General features: G+C 39.9%; 2 protein-coding genes across 2 annotated transcripts in view; both read left to right on the forward strand.

Moving 5' to 3' along the window:
• MYO5C (myosin VC) overlaps positions 1-7,957 on the forward strand; it is a 30,049-nt gene extending 22,092 nt beyond the window's left edge. Inside the window, exons 31-42 of the mRNA XM_009994545.1 lie at positions 84-92; positions 326-375; positions 564-729; positions 996-1,083; positions 1,806-1,901; positions 2,884-3,038; positions 3,574-3,663; positions 4,822-4,972; positions 5,485-5,767; positions 6,766-6,940; positions 7,467-7,547; positions 7,805-7,957. Coding sequence (XP_009992847.1) covers positions 84-92; positions 326-375; positions 564-729; positions 996-1,083; positions 1,806-1,901; positions 2,884-3,038; positions 3,574-3,663; positions 4,822-4,972; positions 5,485-5,767; positions 6,766-6,940; positions 7,467-7,547; positions 7,805-7,957 — 1,497 coding nt within the window. The remainder of the gene's footprint in view (positions 1-83; positions 93-325; positions 376-563; positions 730-995; positions 1,084-1,805; positions 1,902-2,883; positions 3,039-3,573; positions 3,664-4,821; positions 4,973-5,484; positions 5,768-6,765; positions 6,941-7,466; positions 7,548-7,804) is intronic.
• Positions 7,958-12,929: 4,972 nt separating this feature from the next.
• Positions 12,930-18,628, forward strand: part of GNB5 (guanine nucleotide binding protein (G protein), beta 5) — a 26,420-nt gene continuing 20,721 nt past the window's right edge. The window contains exon 1 of the mRNA XM_009994546.1: positions 12,930-13,052. Coding sequence (XP_009992848.1) covers positions 12,930-13,052 — 123 coding nt within the window. The remainder of the gene's footprint in view (positions 13,053-18,628) is intronic.

The raw sequence follows: 18,628 nt of genomic DNA on the forward strand, positions 1-18,628 counted from the left end.
TACTTTGCTGAGGTTTCTGTCCCTCTAAATGTAGTGTCTTCTGAGGCAATTGATGTAAAATTTGCAAGTAATTTTACTTCTAGATGCAAGAAGTTAATAGTGTCAGAATTCTCCATCCCATATAATCTTGTGTGGTGTGCAGTAGTCAGATGTTTCTCTGATATTTTATCTGGCATGTCATTCAATTTTGGTAGGTGAAACAGCATTAGGAGTGGAAGAAAAGATTTACTGAATACTAATACACAGCAGTAATCTGTGATCCTGTTGGTTTTTTTCTTCTTTTTTTTGGGTTTTGTTGCTAATTGTTACTGCAAAAATGAAAGAGATGTCAAATCGGCTGCATCACGAGCTGGAAGGGGATAGAACACACAGACTGTAAGTGGTTTGTTTGGGTTTTAAGCTAAGAAATGTAGTTGCCATAAGCTGAGGCAACAAAGTTACTTGAAGTCTTTGAAACATACTGCAAACAGTGGAAGATTTGCAGTTAGTAAGTAATGGACAAGTATAATACTATGTTTTAACAAAAGAATCAGAGACAAGGCTTCCTATCTCTCTCTCCTTAGCAGAAATGAGTCACAGAATGAAACAGACACAGAAGAAAAAGGGAGACTGAGAGTCACAAACCACGAGATTGAGAGGCTGAGCAATGGTTTGATGGAAGATGAAATCCAGGACGAAGTAAAAAGCAAGATAAAGCAAGAAACGACTCGACTTACTGTGGAAAATATGGTAAGGAAATGTAATTTCTGTAGTTTAAATGTAAAACTGTTATTAAGAAATTGTACCTGAAATGCGGGGTAAAAAGAAGGAAATAATGGTTTCATGGCATGGGCAGGATGCGTTTTCAGTTCATTGGGAGAGAAAGACTATATGAAGGTTTCATGTGTCTTCCACCAAACGTAAGTAAAAGCACATCACAGTGGCAATAAAATGCAGCACTAGGAGACATTTTTTAATTGTGGTTGCTCTGAACTCACTGACTTTGATTATTACAGGATCTTGAAGAAAAACTAGACATGAAAGATAGAATAATAAAAAAATTGGAGGATCAGATAAAAACTCTTACCAAGACTATTGGAAAAAGTAAGATATTGTTACCTTTTTTTTTTTTTTTTTTTCCCTTTAAATACAGATTGGGATATTCAGTGTGTGTTTGAAATAAAGTATATTTTGCAAAAAGGAAAAGGTAGGGTTGGGGTGGTGTTAAAAAATGTAAAGTGTCCAAAAAAGGTACCAGGGAACCATCAACAGAAACCATAGAAAAAAGCCCTTTCCTGTGTAGTTTTTTCCAGCTAAATAACAGGTACATATGAACTTAGACTATATGATAAAAGATTAAGCCAGGGGCATCAGGTCCTGTCAATAAAAGTTAATTCATTCCCTCACACAACTGTCTCTGAGCCAACAGAATGTTAATTTTGCATCAGATGGGTAGCACTTCCTGTTACCTTCCAATGGCAGATGGCCCCTGATTTGAAATTAGTTTGTGCAAAGATCTTCCACAGCTGGTAATTCTTCACTCTAGAGTGCTCTTCAAAACATTGCAGAGGTGACTGATGTATTGCTGCTGGGTTTTTGTCTTATTATTGCAAATAATTCCACTGGTTCCAGCGCAACTAGTCACATGAATGATATAAATGTTATTTAACTCCTGATGCTTGGAACCATAAGCTAAGAATATTACTGTGACTAGAGCCAATACTCTGTCAATTACAGAGAAAACTACTTATCTCCAATAGTTTGTTCTCATGTGAACACTAGCTTAGCCATTTACCTGCAGGTAACTGTGCTTTTGTGTTCGACAGCTGAAGCTCACGTGCCAGCTCTGTCCAAAGAGTACATTGGAATGATGGAGTACAAAAAGGAGGATGAAGAAAGGATTGTTCAAAATCTCATCCTTGGTATTTTAATAACACTTCAAACCTTATCAGTAGTCAGTGATACTCAGTGTGGAACAGCACAGCAAAACCTGCAAGGCTCCGTGTTTCTCTTACCCTCAGAGTTGCCTTTTTCCCCCTCTTACCCCCAGCACAGCTCAGGAGCTCCGTGCTGATCTTCTTCTTCTGCCAGATATTTCATACACAGAAGTGCTTTCTCTGTGTAATAATAATTTGCCTGACTCTACAGAACAGTGACTCTATTATCTTCCTTGTTATATATTCACTTGTAAAGCTATAAATCCCAAGAGCACTCTGGGGACTTGAATTTACTTTCTTCCTGTCATCTATTAAGCCTGTAAGTCATTGGGCTTATATCCACGTGTGATGGATTACTCTCCTGTCTGTCCTTTCCCAATCATTCCCTTCACTGAAGGGAACTTTAATGTTTCTCTTGTAGAAGAATTTTGTCCTTCCTCTGAATAACTTCACAGTATCAATCTTACTGACAAATCAGCTTTTTGCATTAACTTACAATTAATACTTAAGTCAACATTTTTTCCATGTACATTAGTTCCCTTATGAACTACTGCTTGGAAGAAACATGTTCCTTTTCTCCTCACCTACTTCAACCTTGTGAATGTTTATATTTTTGTGAGTAAATGCTAAGCAATTAAGCATTAAGCACTAAGCAATGCTAGAGTTTGCTGGGGTCTCCAGTGGGTAGTTAATTGCAAATTGCTTTTGGTGCTGTCCTGTCTGGTGTAGCGAATGCTGAACCTTAGCATTGACTGCAATACTCTCCTGTTACTCTGGAAAACTTAACAGTATTGTTCATATAAGAGTATTAATTACAGAAGTTTTCAGAAACAAGCAATTAATCAGTAAATCAATTATCAAGTAACTGCTCACTGAAGAGATAAATGCCATAGTGCTTGTCTTTTTCTGAATAGTATTGAATAATTTAATTTTCATATAATAAACCTGATGATTCTCCTTTATTCAGATTTAAAGCCACGTGGAGTTGTAGTCAATATGATACCTGGCCTGCCAGCTCACATCCTGTTCATGTGTGTGAGGTATGCAGATTATCTGAATGATGCTGACATGCTGAAATCTTTCATGAATGTAACCATTGATGGGATCAAACAGGTTATTAAGGTAGGAATTGTGTTTTCCTGTAGTGTACTTCTTGATTTTTAATGGAAGGTTGACAAGATGCATGCATAGTACCTGGGGAATGCTCACACTTTCATTTGCTAGTCTTCCTATAATAGAATAATAGTAACAATTCATGACACTCTTTTTGAAGTTTGTAGTGGCATCCCTGTGAAGCCTCCAGGTAAGGGGCTGCTGTGCTGAACAAACAGTGCACAGGATGCATTAACATGTTTTTATATTATTTTTTTTATAATCTGAAGAGATTGTTGATGAAAGAATGTAAAGTTTTTTACACTTTACAATGAATGGCTAATTAGGACTTGAACAGTGTTAACCAGATAACTGAGCGATCTTTTCTCTATGCATTCCAGCCTAAAAAACAGCATGATTCGTTCAGCTAGCATGGTATAGGTGCCATGGGCTCCTGCTATAGATGGGCTCTGTTTTACCAATTCTGTAATGGTCTTCAGTTTAGTTATTAAATTAACTTTATGAGACAATATCATTATAATATTGTGCTTCTGATCATTTTCAGGATCATTCAGAAGACTTTGAGATGTTGTCCTTCTGGCTTTCCAATACATACTATTTTCTTAACTGCTTGAAGCAGTACAGTGGAGAAGAGGTAGGAATGATTCAGCAGATAATTCCATTATTTCACTTGTGACAGACTTTGATTGCAATGAGAACCAGTGATAACAGCTAATTTTTCACTAGCTGACCACTGCTCCTTCCAGATACTTAGATATTTGTGTTGCTCTGCAGTGGTGTGTGTCTTACACAAATAATAAGACAGTACAGAACTAGCAGATCAAGTGAAATCAAAGAAACATCAAAGTGTTAGAGTAGGTTAAAGTCATGATGTGGAAACTAATACTTAGTTTGAACTCTTCCATAAGAGTTTAATATAAGCTGGACTTCAGATTTCCAGATATATATAAAAAAGTTTTTCTATTTTATAATTTAACCATTCAAACACCTGTTGCTACCAATTACAGAAGAAAACCTCAGGAAAGGAACAAAACAACAAAACACCCATTTTTTCCCCCCTTGTTTCACTTGCTTGTTTAAGATGTCTTATCCTGAATTACAAAGTTATTTAAAATTATTTTAAAATTGCAAACTCTTACTGTGTTACAACTGTACTTGCAACAATACTCCCTCTTGTGGTCATATTGATAACGTCTTGGAGCAGTGGAGAGTTGAAAGCATTTAAACTTACTCAATAGCAGTTTTTTACATTTAGTTGCAGCAGTAGGGAAAAGCCTGAATCCAGATCTTAGAGATTTAGTCTCTATTTGTAATGAACAGACAACACTTCACGCAAGTTAGGTTTTATTGTAGACTATTGAATGCAGAACTTTCTTGACAAAAGTCCAAAAATGAGATTCCTCTGCAGCAATAAAATATAAAGTTGTATTATTATTTTTTTAACCTACATAGTTTAAATATGACATTTTGTTTTTTTTCTGGAGGTAATGGGGATGGGAAGTTTGCTTTCTGTGTAAGTGGTCTAGGAATTGCTCCAAAGTTTATTGAAATCTGTGCATGTCTTTCCTTTGGCTTTAGCAGGCTTTAGGAACAGATTAAACATCAATATAAACTGGAAAATTAAGTACAGGAAGCCCAGAACTGGCAGCATTGAGGGAAGTAAGCTGTAGTCTTAACTTTGTTCAGCCAAACATGGCATGAGTGACTCCAATATATACATTAGATTGCAGCAACCATTTGTAATTACAACGTTATGTGATTTCTAACAATTATATTTACAACTTCCTTGTAGGAATTTATGAAGTGTAACACTCCACTCCAGAATAGGAACTGTTTGAAGCATTTTGATCTCTCAGAGTACAGACAAATTCTTAGTGATTTGGCCATTCGTATCTATCACCAGTTCATTAATGTGATGGAGAACAACATTCAGCCCATGATTGGTGAGACTTTCTCCTGAGGATTTATGCATATGTGTACATGTATGTGTGTTTCTGCACATATAAATTCCACTGAATGATACATGCACATGGGGTTTGGGAAGATGTTTTCCTCACATTTCCTGCAGTGGGATAATGCTTTGAAAACAATCAACATGCTACAGAAACAACAGACTTTGCAATATTTGTGTGCTCTAGAAGTCATTGCCAGTATTTTATTTTTTCTGTATAATTTGATTTTTAAAATATCATAGAATGTTTTGAGTTGGAAGGGACCTTAATGATCATCCAGTTCCAGCCCTCCTGCACGGGCAGGGACCCCTCCCATTAGACCAGGTTGCTCCAAGCCCCCTCCAACCTGTCCTTGAACACTTCCAGAGATGGGGCAGCCGCAGCTTCTCTGGGCAACCTGTGCCCGTGTCCTTAAAGTAGGTTTTGCTCAGTAATTAAGTTAAAATAACTGAAATGGCCCTTAGAAGTGTTGGTCTTACCAGTTATTTTCTGTTGTCTCTCAGTACCAGGCATGCTGGAATATGAAAGTCTTCAGGGAATTTCTGGCTTGAAACCCACAGGGTTCCGTAAACGTTCTTCTAGTATAGACGACACGGACACCTACACAATGACCTCCATCCTGCAACAGCTCAGCTATTTTTACAGCACTATGTGCCAGAATGGCTTGGACTCTGAGCTTCTAAAGCAGGCAGTGAGGCAGCTTTTCTTTCTGATTGGTGCCATCACCCTCAACAGTCTCTTCCTCCGCAAGGACATGTGCTCCTGTAGAAAAGGAATGCAGATAAGGTAAAGCCAGTCAAGTTTCAACAAGCAGTCGCTTGAGAATTTTTAACACTTTCATATTGTGTCCTTTATGGCTAAGTCACTGGATATTCTAGAAATATTCTGCTGGAAGTAACCACTTGGTTTTTACTCGTTTTTTCTTTGCCTTTTGAGCTGAGCTTTCTCAACATAACATATTACAAACTGTACTTTCTGTGGAAACACTAGTGGAGGAAAAGAGAAAACTAGACTAAGGAATTTAAAGTTAAACATGTTTAGGATTCTTCCCATGCTAGCTCACTCATGCTGTGCTGAATTTTTAACCCTTTCATACTGTAGTAAACAGGTGCAGCACCCTCTGGCTGGCAGACAGACAAAAACTGACTTGCATTTTTACGCTTTGTGACAAGGCAAAGAGACAGAACCTTTGAGAGTTTAGACCTGGCATCATCTGTCTTGTTACAAGCATTAAGTGAACACGCTCCTAACTGTTCTGCAGAAGATACAGTTCATTTGTTCTCCATTATACAGTCTGCTGGCTAAGGGGAAAAAAAATCAGTAAGATCTTGATCCATCTGGGAATATTACTAGTAGAAAGCTGCTTTACCCTTTAGGGCATCAGTTATAAGCTCAGCCCTGCTTTGTAATGTGCAAAGATTGTTCTCATTTCCTGTACAAGCTCAGTTATAAATTAATATTTTAAAGATATATGGTGCTACAGTGTAATAGGCAATATCAGCATATATTAGTAATTTTCTATAAACAACAAATTTAATAGCTTTCTTTCTGTTATCCAAGCTTTAAGAAATTAATTAATTAATTAAAATTATTGAAATATACAAGGGATTAAACTTACAGAGCAATAAGCTGTTGTTTGATTTTTATGACCTATGGGTGTGGTTTTTAACTTAAAATATATGTATGAACACTGCACTGGAGGAGCATTCTTTAGAAATCTTTAATGGAACTTGCTTGTTAGGGGCAAGCTGACATTTCTATTGTCTGTTCATGGTTTAACTCAGATGTAATATCAGCTACTTGGAAGAATGGCTTAAGGACAAGAATCTTCAAAGCAGCAATGCCAAAGAAACTTTGGAGCCTCTATCTCAAGCAGCCTGGCTCCTTCAGGTCAAAAAGATCACGGATGATGATGCCAAGGAAATATGTGAACACTGCACATCTCTTTCTACTGTGCAGGTAATGAACCATCTGTTTTCTTCTGGCAGCACCAACTGCAGAATCTCAGCTATCTAAAATAATTTGTTGCAAAGAGATACTGGCCTTTCATTTGGTAAAAACAGCATTCCTCAGCATTCCTCAGCATTCCACATCACCTCTTGCTAAACTGAGGGGTTTTTTTTAACTCCTTATTCCTGTTTGTTAACATTTTAACTGCTGCTGTGATAAATACTTGCCTGCTTTGTTCTCTCCTCTGTTTTTACTCCATCATGTATTTTCTTTACTTTGTCATAGGCTTTTTTGGTTATTTCCCTTAACTGATTCAGATTTTCTACATTTTGATCCTGCTGACACCTCTGGAAAGGAGTCATAGCAGTCATCAAATATGTAACAGCTCATTAGCAGACCAGTGAAAATTCTCTCTTTAGTATAAAATCCTTTGATGAAACTTCTATTAAATATCAATAAAGATGTCATATTTATGTGGTTTTCTTTTTGTCTTCTTTTGGTGACATGCTAAAATAGTCTTTTGTCATTGGGACAGATAGTTAAGATCCTCAACTCATACACTCCCATTGATGATTTTGAGAAACGAGTGACTCCGTCGTTTGTTCGTAAAGTCCAGGTAAGGGCTTCAACCAGCATTTCTCATATTCAAGTTACAGGATACTTCATACACACAGTTTTTGATGCTATATAGTTATGCTTGACCTTTACATCATATTATTACTAAGTTGTTCAGCTTTTAGACTTTTGGAAGGGGTCAAAACAAGCCTCCTTAACATCATGTGAAAGCAAGATTTGCAATGGGAAGCAAACAATGTAGGGATTTTGCTTTAATTCTTAATACATGGTTTTTTATCCTTTCTGCTATAATTTCAGGCTATGCTAAGCAATCGTGAGGATGCTCCACAGCTGATGCTGGATACCAAATATCTCTTTCAAGTGACGTTTCCTTTCACCCCCTCTCCACATGCCTTGGAAATGATACAAGTCCCCAGCAGCTTCAAACTTGGCTTTCTCACAAGGGTTTAATAAAACCAACGGATTGGTATTTCCCCAGAGACTATATAAAGACAGGCAGACGTTCATGGTTAATTTCTCCAGCTGGTGGATACTGTGGCAGCTTGCAGTGAATTAAACTGGTTTTTTGTGGTTTTGTGTTTTGTTTTGTTGTTTTTTTTCTTGAATCAATACTTAGAAGTAGGAATAAATTCAGCTTGTGATTTCATTGTATCTTTTCTTCCTTTTATCCCTTCATTACAGTTCTACAAGGATGACTTTATATCATCAGCTGGACACAAAACTAACCATACAGGTTTTTTGCCCAAACCTGACTAGTAAAACATTTCTCTGACAAGTCTGTATTGGTGCCTTGTCAGCAGCAGTCTGAGGGAAAGACTGCCATGGGATGAATGTTATTTCTTTACAATTTTTCTTGCCTTCACTTCCTGTAGCAATAGGTATTTTTCCAAGGTAATTCTATTCATTGCCTTGACATGCTGGATCTGTTTTACAGCAGTTTTCACCCTTTTGTTCTTCTTACACATTTACAACTTTCATAAAAGAAGTGTTTTATCACAGTTCCTCCAGAAGACTGCAGTAGGAGGGAAAGTCCTTCCACAAGTGTTTTTAAAATAATCAGTATAAAGAACTCCATTGAAACTGGGGAACCAAGATCAGTCTAAGAGCATTGCCCTTACAAGCTCACATTGCCATTTAGTAGGCGTGCAGGCTGGGCTCGGGGAAGGCTTGCATGGCAGGTCAGGGACACCTGGCAGCTCTTCAGCCAGGGGAAGGACTCAGGTGCTCTTCTTGAAGACAGATTTCCATTTTGTTCTACACAGTGACAAGTCTGGATTTTCACATCAGTAATTATAGTGGAAAAGTCAGATATAAAATTCATGTCATGATCCAGTTTTGAGTTACAAGCTTGTTTCTCTAAAAGCCAGGAGTCATGTCCTCACTTGTGTCCATCTCCAGTGCAGTCTGTTTCAGAACATACACTGAGCATGCACACTGGTGCACATCTCCTTTCTCCCTCTCTCTTTTGCTGGTCTCCCTCTTCAAGTCCAGACATTGAGTAGGAGTGAATGCAGCTGCTGTGGTTTGCTCTTATTGATAAACCAAGCTTAATTCCTTACATTTCATCTTCATTTCAACTGCAGAACTCTTGGAAGCAGAGCGTTCCTCTTTTTGCTCTGTTCAGCCTTCTCCCCCTAGTCAGAATGGAAGAAACAATAGCTTCACTTGGTACTGGACCCTGTCAGATCAAACAGCAGGAGAAACAGCATTCATCTCACCACAATGAGGACTGTACTTTGGAATTCCTCAATAAACAGTGCTAGCTTTCTAGCTAGTCTATTAGACATAGTTATTAAAATTGAGTATGAAGGCTTTGACATATTTAAGGTGTTCTGATTAACTTAGTTAATTTCAATATCAGAGGAAGGAGCAATTTCTTTGAATTTTTTTATTGCACAGTGTTAGTACTGTTGTTTAATTTCACAGAAAAATCTGTATCATTGTCAGTGTTCTTGGTGTTTACTGTGTACAGTGAAATATTCATGGTGATATCCACAGAGATACATTCAAAATATAGGTAGGAATAATGTGTTTTCTTTAATAACAATAAAAGCTTTACAAAATATCACAGTTATGTTAGGTAGAGTGGTATTTTAATTGCTAAATAAAGTAGCTTTTAAATAAATTTGTAGTGCTTTAGTGGTGTAACAGTTCCCAGTATGTGATTGTTTGGAAGAAGTCGCTTGGAACTACATGAACCTGAGTGCATGTTCTCAGTCTTTTATTGCACCAGAAACAATTCTTTAATGCCCGTGTGTATCTTCCTGTCAGAATGGTTTGCTGTCCTTTGCTCCTTGTTAAGTTCTGTAAGTAGTTTAATGCAAGCCAGTTTTGTTGCTGTAATTTGTATATAGCAAGATACTGAAGCTGTTTGTCTGTTACCTGGGATGGTAGGAGTGAAATCACAGCCCACTCTGAAGTCTGCATCACACGGAAGTGTCAGAGGGCACATTTGCCTTTACAAAAATTGCTGGTCAAGGAAAATTGGGAAAATTTGAGAGGTTTGCATGAAGTATGCTAGTGCAGACAACAAAATATGTATTTTTTAAATGAAAGTTGAAAATGATCAGTGTCTGCTGTATGCTCTCAGAAAGATATCCTGACATTAATGCCTTCAGCCAGTGAGTAGGTACAGAATCCTATTTGTTGTCTGTAATTCTTCTAGACACAAGGAGCAGTTTTGGTGAAAGCAGACAGATGAAAGAGGCATTACTGAGGTTAACTTGCCTCAAATGACAGTAAAGGAGGAAGTTACTTTGTTCAAATGGAAAATGTCAAACAACAGGTGATCACTTTCAGCCCTGTGTTCACATAATATTCTAATAAAAAAGATTAGGACAGTTTACTTCTTCCCAAGCCTCTGCTGGGCTGAAGCCTCATTTTTTTCCCCTCATTTTGTCTCAAATCCTCTTGACTATCAAATGCAAACATCTGATGGCAGGTTTTCAGTGACTACAGCAGGGTATCAATAGTAGATAAAACCTTCAGCAATACTTAATTTTTTCTGATACGTTTTCTTGAATTTCCACAAACTTTTTAAAAAGAGTGCAAAAAAGCTGCAGATTTTAATCTTAGTGGTTTAAAATTGATTGCCTTAAACCAGATAAATAGTGAAAGAATATCCAAGGAAGAACTAGCACGGCCATTAATCAATTTGTTTGACTTTTAAATTTCATTAACAATGAGATAGACTGAACACTGATGGTGTTGTTTGTCAGAATGTCAACTTCAGAGTTGGAAGAATCAGTCGCCAGTCACCTCCCTGGTATGTTTGAACTTTAAACATTTGGAAACCATTCTAAAATTGCTGCTATATGGAACAGGCAGGTAATAGCTGGTTTGCCAAACAGTTTATGTTCTTCATTCTATATCCTGAAAGAGGGCAGTTAAAATAAAGCCTTTAAACTCTAATTGTCAATGCATAACTGACCTGGAGTGATACAGCCAGAGAGGCTAAGCTTTAAATACCCTTTAAGTAGACTTAATAGGAAGGTTGCTCTTCTACGTTAGCACTTGGACACAGCTTATTTAGTCATCTTGAGAATCTCCAGGTTCTTGCTGTTTGAAGAGGTGGGTAATTTGGGATATCTATCAACAAAATTTATTGTACAGAATTTTTCTGTAAGTAGCATATTTCTTAGTGTTTCACCATGCTGTCATATTAAGTTTCTACTGTAACTTTAAAAAAACAGAATAAATTTAAAATTTCAGGCTACGGTGCAAGAAGTTGTAACTTTTTTAGACCTTTCTGGTTTAACTAGTTTAGAGCTTTATAAAATAGTATACAAATCAGTCATTTTCAGAAGCAATCTCAGGTGCAGTACTGCTTTTTCATTAATCTGAAGTTTTGTTGGCTTCCCTTGTAGCAAAATTTTGTAGTATGTCATAATCTCATCTGAAGTAAAATACTGATAGCAGGAGTGATTCACCCTGTATATTACTCCAGAAAATTCTCAGACTTTATGAAAGATTAATTCTGCCCAGGGTATGTATTCCAAGGCTAACAGAGCCTTGTCTAAAGTTCCTAGATCTAGTAATGATATTTTGTTCAAATCAGATGGTTTTTTTTCTCTTTAATACCTTATTTTACACTTAGTCTGGAGTGGAGTTTTCCTCCCAAAGTCTTGTTGGCTTAGTGCCTTGAGGCTTCCCACCAAGTATATAAAGCTGTCATCATGTCACCTCAGTTGCCCCTGGTGGGAACCACTAACTCTAAGAACTTTGGAATAACAGGTGATTGCATTGGAGATGTCTAGTATTAATAATCCAGTAGAACTGAGCCCAGGTGCTGTAGTCACCATAAAGCTATGGGCAATACTAGCACAGAGAGGCTCCCTGAAAGGATGTCAGCTTTCCTTTCAGGACAGATTGCTTCCCACTTCTTTTGGGATGACAGTTACTCTCTCCTGGAGACAACAGCAGCACTTGTACTGACTTGAGCATGGGCGGGATTTATATATGGAGTTTATAACCTCAGTTTTCAAGTAGTCCATGAGCAGCATAATGGAGGCAGGAGTGTAGAATAAAGTTTAGTTTGGTTTGGTTTCATGTAATGCCCAGCCAAACAAATTCTAAAATCTGCATAGCTCATTGAACTTCGTCTGCTCCATTTAAATCTCTCTTGCGAAAGCTTCTTCTAATTATTAATCATAAACTCATTATTTATGTACATGTCTAAATAATGTGAAAAGCTTTCCTTTTAGAAGTGGTGAAAGGTCCCATTTTTCCTCTGAAAAATGTACAATGACACTACAGTATCATTCTTGTTTGATTTTCTGACTCCCAAGTAGTTTTTAATTCTCTATTGATGATAATGCTTTGATCCTAGAGATGCCTGGCTTGAGAACAAAAGTGGGTTCACAATAACCCAGCTTTCAGTGTGCTTGAAGCATCAATTTCTGCTCAAGCAGCACGTTGTTCATAATATTTTTGTAGCTGCTGAATGAATCCTAGGCCATTTTTGCAGCTTTAAAATAATGTATAATACCAACTATGTAATAATGTAGTGGGAAAACAAGAAGTATTGATGAAAACACATTTCTCACAAATCCAGCTTTTGCTGTACATTTCTGGTTACTGTCTGCTGTTAGTAGTTAAGTAAAAACTAGGAGTAGTTTAGACATGTAGTATATTCATGTGCACATTATAATGTGTACTCAGTGCACACTACCAGTACAGTATATATTTTGCTTTGTATTTTTCTTCATAAAGGTATAATCTGCAGAGCATGTGACTGTCTTGCATGTTGTGACAGTTCATCAAGCTCGAAAGATTAGCTACAGGGAGAGATTATCCAGCCTACAGATGTCTATATAGACTCTAAGCTGCATTAGCTAGGAGAACAGTAGTGGGAAGCTTTGCACTGAACTAGAATGCACTCTCTCCTTCTTCTCTATCTCTTACAGCTCTCTCAACCACCAGGATGGACCAGACCTTTTTAGCAGATGTGTTTGGTCCGTGTGACAAGTGCTCCCAAGAGAAGCCCCTTAGGCCTGTTTACATCAAAGCAGAACAACTCAGCTACTGCTCACTATGTGTGGAAGTGGTATGTTATTGATTTTATCAGCCAGTATGTGGAAATATTGCAAAAAACGGGTTGGATGTGCTAATGGTCTGCTATGGTGCATTTTTCTGGACAGCAAATAAGCACTGCTAGGCCTGCACAGTGGCAAATACACACCTCTGCAGGTACCTGCTATTCCCACGAGCCTGCAACAGAGGTGGCCCCAGGGTTCAAGAATCCTTTTTATAATACTTGATTGGAAAGCAGCCATGAGCTATTTCCCCACGGATACTGCATCCCTCAGCTGTGCAAACGTTGTGTGCCTGTCTGAACTCTGTGGTGTAGCGTGCAAGTCTGCTTGGCCTGTGGTCTGGAGTGTGCCCCATTAGCTGTAGCAGGACTTAACAAAAAAAGGTGAAACCACTGCAATAAACTCATTCACTAGTGACTGGGGGACATGCTGTTCATCCAGCCAGCCTCAGTAAAAATGAGGCACAAGTGCTGTCACAGTGCCCATGGGGTCCACATTTCATACTGAGACCGTCTTGTCTCATGCTTTGTGCAGAACTTGGGTGAGACCTGGGAGCAGCTACAGTGAGAGCAAGGTGGGGAAAGGCTGCACAGCAGTGGAGTGTCTTCTGTCACCATGTGCAGGCATCACAAGAGAAGGTGGTAATGGGGGAGATTTGCAAACCTGCTAGCCTGACCAGCAGGTGCTGCCAAGATACCTGCATGATGCTGGAGGATTTCTGATCTCCAGCAATTACTGGTGTGCTGTTATCTCACTCTCCTGGTAGGGAGCACTGCTCTTGAGAGGTCACAGCGGGGTTTTTTAGATGAAATACACAGCGAAGGTCATGAACCTTTGTGGCTACTGAAAAGCTGCTTTTCAAAACTCCTTTTGTAAACGTAGCAATTTTGTTGTCCTGATTATACTCCAACTTGGAGCTGTTTTGTTTTATCTTACTGAACCACTGTGTATTATCAGTTGGAAATGACATCCTATACTGTTTCCTCCCCAGAGCTGGTCTGTACCATGATTAAGTAGGGTCCAATACTTTGTTGCATTTGAGTGTCAGACGAAATGATCTGTGCAAGAATGCTACAAGGTTTAACAAGCTGTGTTTACAGAAAACATTGTTTTACAGGCAGATGAGAGCCCTGATTTGGTGGTTCTAGGTGGTGCAGTGTGTACAGTTTGCTGGCTGACGCAGCACACATTGTTTAGGAGGAAATTTAGATGTAATGACTGCAAGACAAAAAACAGTCCCTTTCTGGTTTGTTTGCTTCTCCTGGCTTTGAAATTGCTGCTTTGTTCAGGTCCTTCTTGGCCAACAGCCTGTAAATAGCTATTTATCCAGTACAGTTTTGCATTGCTTGATAAATGCATGCTGGAACTGCAGGAAGCTGGCTGTTTGTTATTTATAGTTCCTGCAACTTTCTCCTTGTAATGCATTGTGGAAATTAAGACTCCCACCGGCTAACTGAAACAGCTGCTAGGTGGAAGCAGACTGAATCTTCAGGAAATTGTGTCAGAACCTGACAGCCTCTTAGGCTTCCTATTAGCACCACAGTGGGATCTTGGGCATTCTGGTAGATCTGCTTTAGCTTGCTGCTTCATGTTTATTTTGTAAAAGATTTTTAAACAAATATTCAGAACCCAGTTTTTGTAATAGCACTAAAATGTGTATGGGTAGAGAAATTGTATCCTTTACTTTTCTGAATTGATTTTTCAGAGCTGTGGGTGTGCTCTGGCTTGTGTCAAAATGCACAAGATATCCTTGCCACACTTGTGGACGTGTCTGTGGATACGTGTGCTAATGTGATGGATAGTTGACTGATGCTTTTGCAACTTCCTGATTTGCACATGCAGCTCCTAATTTCAGTGCAGCAGGTGCACACATGCATTTTCCTCAGCCAGTCTTTGTGATTTCCCTAAAACCAACACACATTGAGGAATAAAAGAATTTTTAAAAATGCTGATTCCCAGCATTGAGATCATCCTCCTTCAATTGTTTGCCTTTTAGTTTGGAGATGGGTGTGAATCAGTAGAAACTCAGTCAGTGCTGGTTTGTTCCCCCCCAGACGTATGAGTAAATTATCTTACAAATTACAAAGAGATCAGCTGGTGAATTAGTGAGAGTGAAAACTTATTTTTAAGACCTAACTTTTGAAATGGGCAGCAATTTATGACACTCTGTTAGACCCTCCACTTGCCCCAGTGTCCCCGTTAACAGAACAGCACCAAGTTTCTTCCGTGCATCCTCATCACTACAATCTGGTGTATTTGCCACGCGTGGAAGGTAGGTTTAAGATTGCAGTAATGACTGTCTTTGCCACAGTTCTTGGTGGTTAATGTTTCTGTAGCAGAATTCTCCATAGAATAATGCCCTACAGAAAGCTGACAGCTTTTTCAGAGTGGTTACTTCAAAATAGCCAAAAAATGCAGGAAGCCAAGGGTCAGCTTGCCTTTGCTCCATCAGCAAGGCTCAGAGAAAATATTGTCTTATAAGAAGCTGTCCTTGCTGTGGGCAGGTAAGAAGCTCACTGCTGCTGAGGACACACAGCAGCCAGCCTGCAAGTGGTCAGCTTTCCAGGGAATGCTGGTAGTCAGTATGAAGCCCCAGCAACGAATACTTACGTGCCAGTCGTTACTGCACAACAACATAGATCACAGCATCACAAAGTGCAGTTCAGTCACTTGTTGCTGCTTTTCCATACATTCCACACACTGTACCTCCTGTGCAGGGTGTTTTCACAGCCTTTTGTCCTGTGCTGATGTGTTTTGAAACTCATCTGAAGCAGAGACCAGATTAAGAAGACTTATGCTTCACCCACCCCTGCTGAGATCTGCCATTTCAGGTTAAACGTGCCTTCAGCACAGTGATTTCTAACAGAATCATAGAATAATTTTGGTTGGAAAAACCTTTAAGATCATCAAGTCCAACTGTTAACCCAGCACACTGCCAAGTCCACCATACTGTGTTAACAAATTATTTACTACTTAATTTCTTTTTCAGCAATTGCTAATATTCAGAAATAATTCATACCATTTCCTTCAGTACCAATAGATTTTATGAAAAGGGAGAACAAAAAGCCTTGTTTGTTTATTAAATGGTAATATTTTTAATTTTTAGTTGACCTAGCATTATGTTATCTTCTAAATGAATCCAGCCCTGGATAATTTTATTTAAAACTCTCAAGTGGCTTTACTGTAACCTGTGTTTTTTGCATGGTTAGCTAACAACTCTATGGGTAGTTAATCAGCTTGGTCAGATGAGCTAAATCCTTCATTTTCTTTTTTTCTTTTTTCCAAAATTATTCAAATAGATGAAACACATAGTATGTGTCACACACTTCTGTAACTCTTTTTGGCAGAGGTTTCCCTTTAACCTCACAGCTGTGCTTACCCCTGTTATCCTGGGACCAGTGTGGTTCCCAAAGACTCTTACCTTCTGTGCTGTTCTTTGTAGACTTTTTAATTGCATTCCCCAAGGCAGTGAGACTGTTCACATCAGTAAGGCAAGAAAGTCTGGGTGTTTCACTGTCAGAACTGTGCCAGCAACCTGACATACAGGTGTTAGCTAAGCTAAATTCCTTAGAGCTGTTGCTTTCCTATCAAGGCAAAGGAATGTCCTGTGGTTTTTGTTGGATTTAACTTCTGGACCCCCTCACAGTGAGAAATAGGGCATTTGTCACAGATATTGTTCAAAAATTGTGTTTCCACTTCAGAATCTTCCCCTGCATCTCTCCAGGACACAGCTGCATTTTTGAGTGTAATGTAAGCAGGGTTAATATTTCAGACATGAAGGTGACACACTAGAAGCTTCTTCTCCCTTTCCTGCTACAAGAAGCTTTTTTTCTTGTTCTTTCGGTATCACTTTAAACTCACAGAATTGTGACTTCCTTGGCATTGTCAGGGTGCTGAAAGGCATCTCCAAGGTGCTCTTTGCTCTGAGGGGCTTTGAAGCATGATCCTGTACCTGGCAGTATGGGAACTCCATAGCTTGTGCTACCTGCTGTCGTTGCATTGAATGGAACTGGATCATTTCAGCCCAGGGCTCAGAACCAAGTGCCACGTTCCCCATGGGGCCGGTGGGGCCATCAGTCCCTGCGGACGGTGAGAGGACTGGAAACACACCCAGTGTGTTTGACTCTCCAGCGAAGTAACCCAGCTGCTGCCTGCAGGGCCAGTGACTGAGGGGTCTGTACCTGGGCAGAGGGACCCACCTGCAGCCTCCAGCAGACAGGGAGAGCTCAGCAGCTCTGCCCGCACGGCCCGGCCGGACAGTGACGCTGCTGCTAAACCCAGGCTGGGAAAGGGCTTTTATTTTCTCCTGTGTCCAGGATGTGCCCAGAATCTAAACACCTGCAAACATGTATTTTCTTATCTCCCTTTCCAGTCTTGGCACATCTCCAGGGTGAACAATAGCCATTGGATTGTCTGTTTTCTGGCTAAAGGGAGACAATGGGAGTCAATGTGAGCAAAGTTACTTATGTAGATCAAGGACAATTACTGTCATAAGAGGAGAAAAGGAACTCCCCTTCCCGGGAACAAAAAGCCACAAGGCCATGTGCTACAGCTCTTTCTCTGGAAGTACCAGCTGCTGCCTGTGCCCAGCACATGCTCCCAGTCTGCACCCGAGCAGGGCCGGCAGAGCCCTGGAGCTGGGGGGTCCTTTGTTCCCTTTGGGGTTTTGGAAACTGGTCTCTTTCAAGGGCTGGGAAAGGCACAGCCCCTAATGTGCTTGTCTGTGTGCAGGGAAACAAAGTAGCTGGGGCTTGGAACTAGATGATCTTTAAGGTCCCTCCCAACTCAAACCGTTCTCTGGGATTCAGGGAAGCTGTGGAAGCCCCATCCCTGAAACGCTTCAGGGGCAGCTTGGATGGGGCTCTGAGCAACCTGATCTAAAGGTGTGTGGTGTCCCTGCCAACGCAGGGGAGTCACATCCAGATGATCTTTAAGGTCCCTTCCAACTCAAACCATTCTGATTCAATGATGATTCTATCATTTCAGGAGAAAAAACAAACAAACAAACAAAAAACCCAAACAAACAAACAAACAAAACGCAAACAAAAAAAACCCTTGTTAACACAGTATTTAAAAATGAGGAATTAAAAGCATAGTAGAGAGATGTGTTCACAGCACTGCATCTGTCCTGCTGGCACCAGAGTGCCCGAGTCTCCTACTTATCCCTATCCATAGAGATATGAGGGAATGATGGAGCTGAGCTGAGATTTCCTAACCCTGGGCAGGATCTGTCTGCCCAGGCTGGTATTTTAAAACGCTATCGGGGTGACTGATGACTTTTTTCCTCTCCTTCACCCACAGAGCGTGCAACTTGTGATACAAACGGGTTTGGGCACAAAGCAGAAACACCCTTTTGCACGGACTTGGGGGAAGCGCAGCCTTTGGGGCAATGAACACGGCTTGGGCTGTGCAGCAAATATCTCCGAGCTGCTGGCTGCAGCCTGTGGGCAGGAGAAGGGCAGGAGCTGAGGCCGGTGGCCCCTGGAGGCCGGTGGGGATGCTGAGCTTGCCTTGAGCTCCCGGGGGGGTTTTACCCCCCGGTGCCTGCTCAGGTGTTGGAGGAAGGGCTGAAGGAGCGTCCGCTCCA

The sequence above is a fragment of the Chaetura pelagica genome, unplaced genomic scaffold, assembly GCF_000747805.2.
Source record: "Chaetura pelagica isolate M959 unplaced genomic scaffold, ChaPel_1.0 scaffold222, whole genome shotgun sequence".
NCBI classification, from domain to species: domain Eukaryota; kingdom Metazoa; phylum Chordata; class Aves; order Apodiformes; family Apodidae; genus Chaetura; species Chaetura pelagica.